Here is a 13,028-nt window from a genome sequence, read left to right as displayed (position 1 = left end):
GGCTGCACGGAAACCTGGAACCTGCGGATGCTCTTGGAATTACTGAAAAAAAACTCAAAGCACTTAATGAAATCTAACTGGACATCTCCCCCCCAGATTCAGATGGCTGGCCTTCAGGAGAGCAGGGAAGAGCTGTCTCAGCAGTCAGATGGGGAGGACAGTCACAGCCAAAGAAGCCCATGAGGTATACGCTTCTCTCTCTTCCAACCAGAAAGCAGAGGATGGAAACTTACCCTCCAGCTGGCAGCACTTTGTGTGAGGCCAACACTGTAAGTCCCTTGAACTCCCTTCCCGTGCATAGACGCAAAATCCCATCCAGGCAGTGCCCTCACAAACTGACCACATCTGAGAAAACGGTCCAGGTTATCGCATGACCCCTAACGGCTGTTTCTAGGTGCCCCGGCCACCCAAGAGAAGGAAAAACTAGAAGGTGGCCGCCACACTAGAGGCAGACACCACGGCCCACCTTGTCTACCAGGGACTATCACAGACCCAGGTAGAACCATGACTTACGCTGCAATCACTGATATCAAGTTAGGGAACACCACCCAGGGGTCATGGAGTCTAATCCCCATTCCACGGTAAGGATGCCTTGGGTAGATGGGTTTATAATGACTGGAGGTGGGGAGTCATTCCTGGTGCTCTCAAGTAGAGCGCCGACACTAAACGCAGACCCACTCGAACCCCTGAGCCTCACAACAGCAGGACACAGGGATCAAAAGAAGCAATACAGCTCTTCAACTGCCCTTCTGAAAGTTTCCGGAGATGGCTAGCTCTACGGTAAGCAAGGTTGGCAGCAGCAGATGTGGCCCCTCACCCTGGAAAAAAAAGGAACTTACATCTAAAAACACAGAGTATTTAGGGAGCAGGAGAGTGGGAAATGCACTACATGTGCAGGCCTTGCCGCAGTCCTGCACTCAGCACGTCAAGTGCTTGATCAAGACCAGCATGGCCAGTCTTTGTTTCGAAGTTTGGAGAAGACCTCTCAAACCACTAGAAAAGTGTGATCCTGAATGCTTAACCCATGAGTAAGTCACCACATTACAAACTGGAAATCTCACCCTTCCCACTGCCAAGGTGTCTGCAAAGTCACCCGGGTAGACCCCCTGCTTTCAGCCTATAAAAGAGCAAGAACTTTCCGTCCACGATGCCTGCCAACCGTTCACATGCTGCTGTCTCAGCTCTCTGGAGAAGGCCCGCTGAGACGTGCTGGGGTCCAGCTAGAAGTGCCCAAACTTCCTCCCCCCTTTTGCATCATGTGTGACACGGCTACAAGGTATATCGTTAACAATGAAAAGTCTGTGAGATCCAGGGAATGGCCAGGCTGTGCTTATGTGCCGAGTCCCAAGTGATGGACCTTCAGCTGCTGGGGTGTCTCCTTTCCCCACGTCTCCAATTCCCACCCACCATCCAAGGCCCATGTGATAGGACACCGCCTCCATGAGGACCTCAAGACACTAAAGCCCAGCACAGTGATTTCTCCTCGTCTCCCTGCAGCAGTCCTAGAGCCTAGAACCTACCATCAAACACCACGATGTAAGAAGCCTTCCCCTTTTTTGTCACCAGTTTGTCCCCTAAAGGGCTACAGCTGAAGGCCTTAGATATAAAGGGAGCTGAAGTGAATTGCTTGTAATAGTAAAGTGTGAATTTGAAAATAGATTTAATTGGAATAACCACCATGAATTAGCTTTTTTGCTCCATGTTGTAAATAACTGGTGGGTCATCTCTGCCCGGAGAGCCCCATCCCCACATCCACCTGGCCAACGCTGACAGTCACTCACAGTTGGAGCACGCAGCCTGGCCACCCCAGCGCCTCTTCTCCTGCAGATTCGGAGGCTGGGGGCAGGAGGCCAGCCTTGACTGTTAGAACAAAGTCCCTCCAACCCCACTTCTCCGCCATCAGTGTGCGCACAGACTCAGTGGTGAGAATCTATTCCCGAAGGTTTCCTCCCTGTCCAGGAAGCCAATCAGACTCCGAGTCTCAGTGTCTGCGTAAAGGTACACCACTTGGTGAGGAGCGAACCTACTAGAAACTCCACTTACAGCCTCTGATCAGACCATTGCACCTTCCTCGAGAGCCACAGCACTCACAGTCCACATTCATTTGGGTACTCAGGGACCACGGGGACACTTTACAGTGGAAGTGCTCAGATCAAGCGACACTTCAGAGAAAGCTGGGCGCCTTCCGTGTACAGAGCGTCAGGCCTCATTCAGAACTGCGCTCTCAGGGGTGGGCCTGAGTGTCTGTTCCCTTAAAAGCCACGCACTCAGGAACCACGGCGTGCCACCCAGTGCTCAGTGGTTGCTCGAGGAAGCTCTACTGACTAAATAAGTCGCTAGTCAACACAACTGAAAAATGGAATGAAAAAAAAGCTTCAGGTGATTTTCAAAAAATAATGGACCTATTTTTTTCACCCTCAGTTCTCCTCCCACCCATTCCCTCCTCACATGTCCCCACACTGTCCAAAGGACAGGTCTGAAAACGCCACTCATGGATTGAAGGGACCAACTCCCCTGCGGTAATGGGGCCAACACGGCTGAAGCAGGGACCCTGACTGCCAGGCCACCTTCCCCTCACCCTGCACGTGAGCCACAGAGACATGAAGGCAAGTCACAGGGACAGCACTGGGCCCTCTCCCATCAGGGTGCCCTTCGGGGCCTCCGCCAGGACCCACTGGCAAACTCTTCACTGCTTCATGTCACTGGCTGTGCTGGGGACAGAGGAGCACATGAGGAACAACTGATAGATAGACAGACAGGTAGATAGACAGATAGATTCTTCTCTTCTTTTTCTCTCTCAAGTAAGCAAAAATAAAGAGGACCGAGTGAGGGGAGATGTGGGACACGAAACAGTGCCGGTGGCGAAGTGATGAATTCAGTTTGGGATGTGCCCTACTAATACTTCAACTCAAGATGCTCACAATCAGGCTTGCCTTCTCTCGCCCCATCAGTCATCACTGCTCACCTCATCAGCGTGCTGGGAAGCTCAGCGCCCCTGCGAATCTTTCTTGTCCTCATGTCTCACGTCTGGCCCGTGACGCAATCTACCACGTCCTCCACTGCAGTCCCATCTGCCAGTGAACTGTCTTCCAACTCACGGCCCATGCTGTCGGCCCACGTCCCCTCCCGTTCATGTAATATCCTCCTCCTACCTGGTCTCCCAGCCTCCAGCCTCTGACCTCTTCAGTCGCTCCTTCCCAATATTGCAGAGGTCCAGTCTAGCCATTTCCATTGTCTTGCTAAACAAGACTTTTGTTAACAAGTAACAGTAGTAATAAGAGCTAATTTTGAGTGTTTCCTCTGTGTCAGGAACTGCACAGAAGGACTTTTATTTATAATCTAATATAATCCTCATGACAACTCTGAGTTACATTTTATTATTAGTTCCATTTTCCAGATGAGAACTAGTATTTACGCTCAGGTTTGCGTCTCTGAAGTCTATGCTCTGACCCACAGGCTAAACTGCCCCTAGATAAAAATGAAGACCAAACCACTGGTACTAAGTGACCCAGACCCACACTGGAAGCCGCCTCTTCTGAGAATCCACACTCCAGCTACACTCCAGCTACGCTCCCGACTCTGAGCACAGCCTGGTCTTTCAGATCTCATCACTCTCCTGTTGTTCCCCAGACAGAACCTACCAGAACCATACTCATCCATCCACCAAGGCCCATTCAAATGATCTTTATCCCATGCTCCCACTCTCAATCACCTCCAGCCCAAAGCAGCTTTCTCCCACAGTATTACGTTCATTCATTCATTATACCTCTTACTTTATGTTGCATTCTTTTTCATTTATCATGTAAATATTTACCATCTACTATGTGTCAGCCACTGTGCTAAGGTAAGGGGCCTAGGGCGATGAACAAGCATGGTCTCTGTCTCATTCATCTTCCAATAAGCTACATCTAATAAAATATCTAATAAAGAACATGTGTTTTGATAAATAAAGAACCTTAGAATTATTTGAAACTCTCAGGATACCAAAATGTTCTCTGATAGCCAACCTGGTGCAAAGGAGTTGAAATGGGAGTTGTTTGGCTTTCACTGAATTCCTCCATGATCTGCGTTCGTCTGTTTACAACTTGTGCTAGAATTCTAAAGCATACTCAGGTACATGCCCAGACAGACCCGAGCAAAAACAAATATTTTTAATTCCCAAATTTTTCTATATTATAAAACGTACTCTTTGTACAGGAACAGGAAGTCATTTTACAAGTCACTTCCCTCCCCTCTGTCTTTAAGTCAATGTCCGTCCCAAACAACTGAACGTGAAGCCAGCCCACCTGGGGGTGTGAGCCACCTACTGTGTGTGTACTGAGCTGACAGCGGAATGGGGAGGAAGGTCCCGCCCTTTATCCGTCAGGTCTGCTGCCCGGTCTCCTGTCTGAACTTTATCAGATAGTATGCTCCAGCCCCGGAGTCGGAAGCAAATGCCACGCCAGCACTTACTCATCCTCCGTGCATTTTAAAAAGGGTGAGAATACCTGTCGTTTCTCGTACGGAAAGGTTCAGTGAAATCCTGCCTGGAGAATCATCAAAACTCCTTGGGAGGAAAATATGGCAGCAATACAAAGCAAATAACGTGCGTGGGTGCTACGGATTCACTGAAAGACTTCTATGATGCTTGTTCTTATTTTATAGCTTTATTCTCCTAATTATAGAAGAAGAGTTATTTAAAACTATAAAGTTAAGGATTTTCTTACCTAACACCAAAAACTGTGTGGGAGAAATAAATTAATTCTCAAGCCTTAGATGAATTTTCACAGAAAGAGAAAAGAAGGAAGGCCAAATGGCAAAGTAATCCACTCAAAATCGTGACTATAAACTTTCAGCCCTACAACCCAGTCTATATGAACTATAGTCATATATGAGCTATATAAGTAGTTCACATAGACGGCCAGGTATAAAGGTCAACTCCAGCTCCAAAAGCCTGTATAATTTAAGCTCCCTGAAAACCTTCTGAGCAATTTAGGTAACTGACGCTGAACTGTACATGAATGACTAGACTCTTCTCTATGTGAAGTCTCTATCACAACAACAATGTGAAAGGTGCTGGTCTCCAGCCTTGAGAAGAGCCAGTCCACATTCCAGACAGAGCTTCACCTTACCTGTTTGGGGCAGGAAGCTTCACTATCCCACTCTTTCTCCTCGGCAAACCGGAACTGTGAGAAGGAGTCCCCTGGGAATAGAAAAAACATACAATTTTATGTCAAAGCTAAAAGGAAAACACTCAGTTCTCTCAATTTCCCCTTGGGAGTAAAAGTGCTGTTTCTGAAGAGCTGACCATCCCAAACTCAGTGATGATATTCAATAGAAGGTCCTGGCTTCCGCATCTTTCCACATCATCTGTGCAGAGTGGGTACTTGAAAATACTATTGGCAACTGTATTCATTGCTTCATTCAACTCTCAATAAGCCACCATCCTACATGCTTCTTGAGAGACAACTGAACAGTCCAGGCCTGCAGACGTGGCCATCTCCCCATATTTAGCATATTTTCATCTCATCTGCTTAATATATGCAAGGAAACTAACATTTATGATTTGGGGGTGGGCAAAAGCAGAAAAGGAAGGAGAGAAACAGAACTGAAGGAAAGCAGTTCTCAACTGATCCACAATATGACAGACTTAAAATATCTCTTTGAGGCAAGGTTACCAATCTGAACCATCACTCTAAAAATCACCTGGTTAGAATGTCAGATACAAAATAAAACTCAAAGAATGTGCATTAGATTAGTTAATGTGAATCATGGTGCACTGCTCTGAGCTCTTGGAATAAAGGAAAATGAATCAAGATAAACAAGCTTGACAGATGATTCCGTACAGCGAGCTTTGACACAAAGCTTATTTTGTAAATATGTACTTATCTGGTTATTTGCATTAAGAATAGCCAATTTATAAAGAATTACTTTTCCACCTGGCTTTCAGGATCCTCCAGAATGTGATCCTACCTCATTAACCCACATTTGCTTCCTATTTCTTGACTTCCTGCTCCCGAGAGCCTCTTTTCACATTCTGAACATACTTCATTTTCTACCCTATCCTCATTTCTTTTTTAATCCTTCTCCCTTGTCTGGAAGGCCCACACACTTCTACCCATTCATATCCTATTTATACTTTAAGACTCAGGTACAGGCCCACTTTCTCCACCTATGAGATCTCTCAGGTTATTTAACCATAGAATCCATTCTTTACTTCTAACCTAAAAGAGGGGGAAAAGAACTGAAGAATCCTGAATTAAAGAGACAAAGACAAAATCAGAATCTACACCATGCCCCCAGCATTTCCAAAACACATGGATCATAACATTTTAACACTTGACAAGATCAAATTCTAGGTAAAAAAGACCAAGAACATCACTCTTTATCATGAGAAAGGGTAAAATCACTACCATTAGTCATTGGCAAATCAACCTTGATCCCTCAAAAATTATGATATAAAGAACCTGAGTGATATAATTAATAATGTCTTGTCTGTGCATGTGGATGTATAAGTGCATTGTGATTATATGTGGGTAGTTTATAAATATTTGTGCAATAGTAACATTTTAAAAGGACAATAGAAAGGCTACAAAAAACCTTTAAAAAAATCCTAAAAGGTAGCAGTTAGATAAACCATATTTGCTGGTGATAAACATTTGTAGCACATATAGGCAAAGAGCCTGTCTCTTACATACAAAGAGAGCTTTTGCAAATCAACCAGAACAAAACCACCTAGTAGGAAAACAGGCAAAGGGGTGAGAATAAGAAAGGAAGTAAGGATCAAGGAGGAATAGGACAGCTTTACAAAGTCTGAGGCAAAGCAGTGAATCAGCTCAATCTCTGATTCTGACTAAAAGAAGCAAAAGTTAATCCTTTTTGGAGGAAAATGACATTATCAATAACCTAGAATTATCTCTACTATATTTTATACACAGTATCCGAAATTCAGGTGTATCAGGAGATGAGACCAAGATGACAGGAAACTAAGAGAGAGGGGAAAACAAACAAAACCCAATCAAAAAATGGACAGAAGACCTAAATAGACATTTCTCCAAAGAAGACATACAGATGGCCAAAAAGCACATGAAAAGACACTCAACATTGCTAATTATTAAAGAAATGCACATCAAAACTACAATGAGATATCACCTCACACCAGTCAGAATGGGCATCATCAAAATGTCTATAAACAATAAATGCTGGAGAGGGTGTGGAGAAAAGGGAACCCTCCCACCCTGTTGGTGGGAACGTAACTTGGTGCAGCCACTACAGAGAACAGTATGGAGGTTCCTTAAAAATCTAAGAATAGAATTACCATATAACCCAGCAATCCCACTACTTGGGCATATACCCAGAGAAAACCATAACTCAAAAGGACACATGGCGGGCTTCCCTGGTGGCGCAGTGGTTGGGAGTCTGCCTGCCGATGCAGGGGTCACGGGTTCATGCCCCGGTCGGGGAAGATCCCACATGCCGTGGAGCGGCTGGGCCCGTGAGCCATGGCCGCTAAGCCTGCGCGTCCGGAGCATGTGCTCCGCAACGGGAGAGGCCACAACAGTGAGAGGCCCGCGTACCACAAAAAAAAAAAAAGGAAAAAAGACACATGGTGCCCCAATGTTCATTGCAGCACTATTTACAATAGCCAGGACATGGAAGTAACCTAAATGTCCATCAACAGAGGAATGGACAGAGAAGATGTGGCACATATATACAATGGAATATTAGCCATAAAAAGGAACAAAACTGGGTCATTTGTAGAGAGGTGGATGTGCCTAGAGACGGTCATACAGAGCGAAATCAGAAAGAAGAATAAATATCGTATATTAACGCATGTATGTGGAATCTAGAAAAATGGTATAAATGATCTTATTTGCAAAGCAGAAACAGAGACACAGACTTAGAGAACAAACATGGATATCAAGAGTGGGGGTGGGATGAACTGGGAGATTGGGATTGACGTATATACACTATTGATACTGTGTATAAAACAGATAACTAATGAGAATCTACCGTATAGCTCAGGGAACCCTACTCGATGCTCTGTGGTGATCTAAATGGGAAGGAAATCCAAAAAAGAGGGGATATACGTATATGTATAGCTGATTCACTTTTCCTTACAGTAGAAATTAACATAACATTGTAAAGCAACTATACTCCAATAAAAATTAATTAAAAAAAAAACTAAAAATAGAGTTGCCATATGATCCAGCAATCCCACTCCTGGGCATATATCCAGAGAAAACCATAATTCAAAAAGATACATGCACCCCAATGTTCACTGCAGTGCTGTTTACAACAGCCAAGACATGGAGGCCCTAAGGTCCAGTGACAGATGAATGGATAAAGAAGATGTAGTACATATATACAATGGAATATTACTCAGCCATTAAAAAGAACGAAATATGCCATTTGCAGCAACATGGATGGACCTAGAGATTATCATACTAAGTGAAGTCAGACAGAGAAAGACAAATATTATATGATATTGCTTATATGCAGAATCTAAAAAAAAAATGATACAAATGAACTTATTTACAAAACAGAAACAGACTCACAGACTTAGAAAACAAACTTATGGTTACCAAAGGGTCGAGGGTTGGGGGGAGGGATAAACTGGGAGTTTGGGATTGACATATAAACACTACTATATTAAAAATAGATAACTAACAAGGACCTACTATATAGCACAGGGAACTCTGCTCAATATTCTGTAATAACCTAAATGGGAAAAGAATTTGAAAAAGGATATATATATATATATATATATATATATATATATATATATATATATATATATATATATATGTATGTATAAGTGAATCACCTTGCTGTACATCTGAAAATAACACAACATTGTAAATCAACTATAGTCCAATGTAAAAATAATTTTTTAAAAAAGAGACAATAGAAAAAAATCCAGTTATCAGACCCAGATCTTATGATTTGCAATGTAAAATTTTCAAAAATAGGAAAAACTATAAAATCACAATGACATTCATGAAGTCATTTTTTTTTCCTTTTCCATTATGGTTTATTACAGGATATTGAATATAGTTCCCTGTGCTATACAGCAGGACCTTGTTGTTTATCTATTTTGTATATATCATTGTTTGTATCTGCTAATCCCAAACTCCTAATTTATCCCTCCCCCACCCCCTTGCCCTTTGGTGACCATAAGTTTGTTTTCTTTTTGTTTGTTGGTTTTTATAAATTTATTTATTTTTGGCTGTGCTGGGTCTTCGTTTCTGTGCACGCGCCTTCTCTAGTTGCAGCCAGCGGGGGCTACTCTTTGTTGTGGTGCACAGGCTTCTCATTGCGGTGGCTTTTCTTGTTGCAGAGCACGGGCTCTAGGCACGCGGGCTTCAGTAGCTGCAGCACATGGGCTCAGTAGTTGTGGCTCGCGGGCTCTAGAGCACAGGCTCAGTATTTGTGGCGCACAGGCTTAGTTGATCTGCAGCATGTGGGATCTTCCCAGACCAGGGATCAAACCCGTGTCCCCTGCATTGGCAGGCAGATTCTTATCCACTGCGCCACCAGGGAAGTCCCCATAAGTTTGTTTTCTATGTCTGTGAATGTTTCTGTTTTATAAATGAATTCATCTGTATCATATTTTAGATTCCACATAAGTGATATCATATGGTAACTGTCTTTCTCTTTCTGACCATGAAGTCATTCTTGATTGATACAAAATAAAGTATTCACATAAAAAATTCAAAGAAAAGAAGAAAATCTTTGAGAAAAATAAGGTACTTTAAGCACATTTTGTTTATAGTAGTCAAACTCCAAAACAACACAATTTAAAAATCTTAATAAAGTACACAGAGGCTAATTTTGAAAAATAAGCTGGTTAAATGACTATTAAAGAAAGCCAACCTCTCTAATCCGCTCATTGAAGATGAAAGTGTGTCCAGACTTGTCAAAATTATGACTCCTAGAATCAAGAGTACTTCTGGAAAACATGTTACCAAAATTCTCCTCTTATACTGAGACATGTACAGAAAAATGGTGGTATTAGTAAACATGCTACTCCTGTATCTTGTACATCAGACATTTGGACGTGCGGGAACAATTGGAGACTTCCATTAAATAAGACAGTGCGGTGCATTCACAATGCATTCAATTCTGCTCCTGCTTTATTCTCTGGCTGAGAGAGTTCCTGTCTCTCACACTAACAGAATGAATCAGAATGAAGAAGTATAGAATGGAACCCAGTGAAGAACGGGGAAAGCCAACTATTGTTGACAATGGAACAAACATGGTGAAATGTGTCTTGCAAGTCATAAGCATTCAAAGTTTTGGTCACACTCACCAGCTGTGTGTTCAGCAAGTAATTACAGCACAGTGTAATGAACAGAACCAGAAAGCATAAAAGGAGTATAACACTTTCCTCCTCCTCCTTCAGCCAAAGACTAATTTCATGATGTATAAGAGGCTGTGGGACTGCCTTGCTGTGTACTTATACCATATCCTCAAACAAGAAGGAGAAGAGCTAGTACCTATTACATAGGCTGCTTGAATAACAGCAACAAAATCCCATAATATTCTACTTTGCAGATAAGAATACAAAAATAGCAGGCCTGCTAAATCCAATGATTATTTATTAAGAAGTAATTTATTCATTAGAATCTGCTTAAAAAAGAGGGGGGAGGATTTGAACAAAACTGATGTACCTGGAGAGTTCACATTTTTCCTACATAATAAAAAGTCCCATGTCATTCTATTCCAACAAAGCTGAAGTTGGTGTACACGCAATGAAAGCTGACATACAGGCGATACTGAAACAATTCTGTATATCTTGAAAGTCAACAACATTGCTCTACTGCCACATTTCTGGAGCCAAAATTAATGATGGATTTTTTTCAATCAACTAATTGTATAAAGCAGCAAAAATATTAGAAGATTAGATATATGTGATCTTAAGTATGCTTCTGAAAATAATCAGAAAGAATGTTTCGAGCAGTGCACATGAAGAGATGTTCAACATCGCTAATTATTAGAGAAATGCAAGTCAAAACTACAATGAGATATCACCTGACACCAGTCAGACTGGCCATGATTTAAAAGTCTACAAATAATAAATGCTGGAGAGGGTGTGGAGAAAAGGGAACCCTCCTACACTGTTGGTGGGAATGTAACTCGGTACAGCCACTATGGAGAACAGTATGGAGGTTCCTTACAAAACTAAAAGTAGAATTGCCATATGATCCAGTAGTCCCACTCCTCGGCATACATCTGGAAAAAACTCTAATTCAAAAAGATACATACACCTCAATGTTCACAGCAGCACTATGTACAATAGCCAAGACATGGAAGCAACCTAAATGTCCATTGACAGATAAATGGATAAAGAAGATGTGGTGTGTGTGTGTGTGTGTGTGCGCACACACACACACACACACATATATATATACAATGGAATATTACTCAGCCATAAAAAAGAATGAAATAATGCCATTTGCAGCAACATGGATGGACCTAGAGATGATCATACTAAGTGAATTAAGTCAGACAGAGAAAGACAAATACCATATGATATCACTTATATGTGGACTCTTAAAAAATTGATACAAATAAACTTATTTACAAAACAGAAACAGACTCAGACATAGCGAACAGACTTGTGGTTACCAAAGAGGAAAGGCTGGGGGAGGATAAATTAGGAGTTTGGGATTAGCAGATACAAACTATTATATATAAAATAAACAACAAGGTCCTATTGCATAGCGCAGGGAACTATATTCAACACCTTGTAATACACCATAATGGGAAAGAATATGGGAAAAAAGCAGTGCACAGTGCTTCAATTTGGGGGATTCCTTCAATGAAACCCATGATCATCAAACAAATCTCCAAGTCTAGCAGTTAACGAGGAGATAAGTCTTCACCTAGCCTATTACCCAGTCTTTAACTAGTTACTCTTAGAGAGGACAAATTTAATCGCGAGGGGCACCATTACCCTCGACTATCCTGGCAGAACCAGCCAAAGAGTATTGTGCTCCTCTACCCACCTCAGCCAAGCTACCAGCTATTTAGTATCACGAATGTGTAGGATGGTACCGTGACTGCAGGAACAATGTAACAGCAGACAGTGGTGAGAAATGAGAATGCCTGTAGATTGTCAAAAGTAAATCTGGCCGCTAATAACTTTTATAATAATATTTCAATAGTTTTGCTGAAATTTCAGATTTTTTTCCATGTATTCCAGCACATCCATTCTATGACAGAGATATTTAGCTTTAGCTTCAGCTGAATATGATTCAACACTTGACATTCTGGCCAAAATGTATATTTAATCTGCCTCCAATAGTGAATTACTAACATTCTATGAGGTTATTTTAAAAATACAATAGTTAATGTAATGTACAGTATGGTGACTATAGTTAATAATATTGTACTGCATAACTGAAACTTGCTAAGAGAGTAGATCTTAAAAGTTCTTGGGCTACCCTGGTGGCACAGTGGTTAAGAATCCACCTGCCAATGCAGGGGACACGGGTTTGATCCCTGGTCCGGGAAGATCCCACGTCCAGGAAGATCCCACATGCCGTGGAGCAACTAAGCCTGTGCGCCACAACTACTGAGCCTGCACTCCACAACTACTGAGCCCACGCGCCACAACTACTGAAGCCCGCACGCCTAGAGCCCGTGCTCCGCAACGAGAAGCCACCGCAATGAGAAGCCCACGTAGCGCAACGAAGAGTAGCCCTGTAGCGCAACGAAGAGAGCCCTGTAGTGCAAGGAAGAGTAGCCCCCGCTCACCCCAACTGGAGAAAGCCCATGCACAGCAACGAAGACCCAACATAGCCAAAAATAAAAACAAATAAATTTTTTTAAAAAAGATGTGTGCTTTATTAAATAAAAAAGTTCTCATCACAAGAAAAATAAAATTGTAACTATGTATGGTGATGGATGTTAACTAGACTTATCGTGGTGATCATTTTGCAATATATACAAATGCTGAATCATGATACTGTACACATGAAAATAATGTTACATATCAACTATACCTAAATTTTAAAAAAATGTAGTTTTATATGTACTGACAA

The 13,028-nt window shown here is 42.2% G+C and overlaps 1 protein-coding gene across 3 annotated transcripts in view; it reads right to left on the bottom strand.

The window, feature by feature from the left end:
* AVEN (apoptosis and caspase activation inhibitor) overlaps positions 1–13,028 on the bottom strand; it is a 203,522-nt gene that overhangs the window by 9,108 nt on the left and 181,386 nt on the right. For all 3 annotated transcript variants that reach the window (XR_013825582.1, XM_079909602.1, XM_079909603.1), the window contains exon 3: positions 5,112–5,182. Coding sequence is in view for 2 of the 3 variants with exons in the window: in XM_079909602.1 (XP_079765728.1) it covers positions 5,112–5,182 (71 nt within the window). In the remaining variant the exon portion in view is untranslated. The remainder of the gene's footprint in view (positions 1–5,111; positions 5,183–13,028) is intronic.

Source organism: Stenella coeruleoalba (assembly GCF_951394435.1).
Source record: "Stenella coeruleoalba genome assembly, chromosome: 2".
Taxonomy (NCBI): domain Eukaryota; kingdom Metazoa; phylum Chordata; class Mammalia; order Artiodactyla; family Delphinidae; genus Stenella; species Stenella coeruleoalba.
Note: the sequence above shows the minus strand (reverse complement) of the source record. Positions and strands in the feature narration are given on the sequence as shown.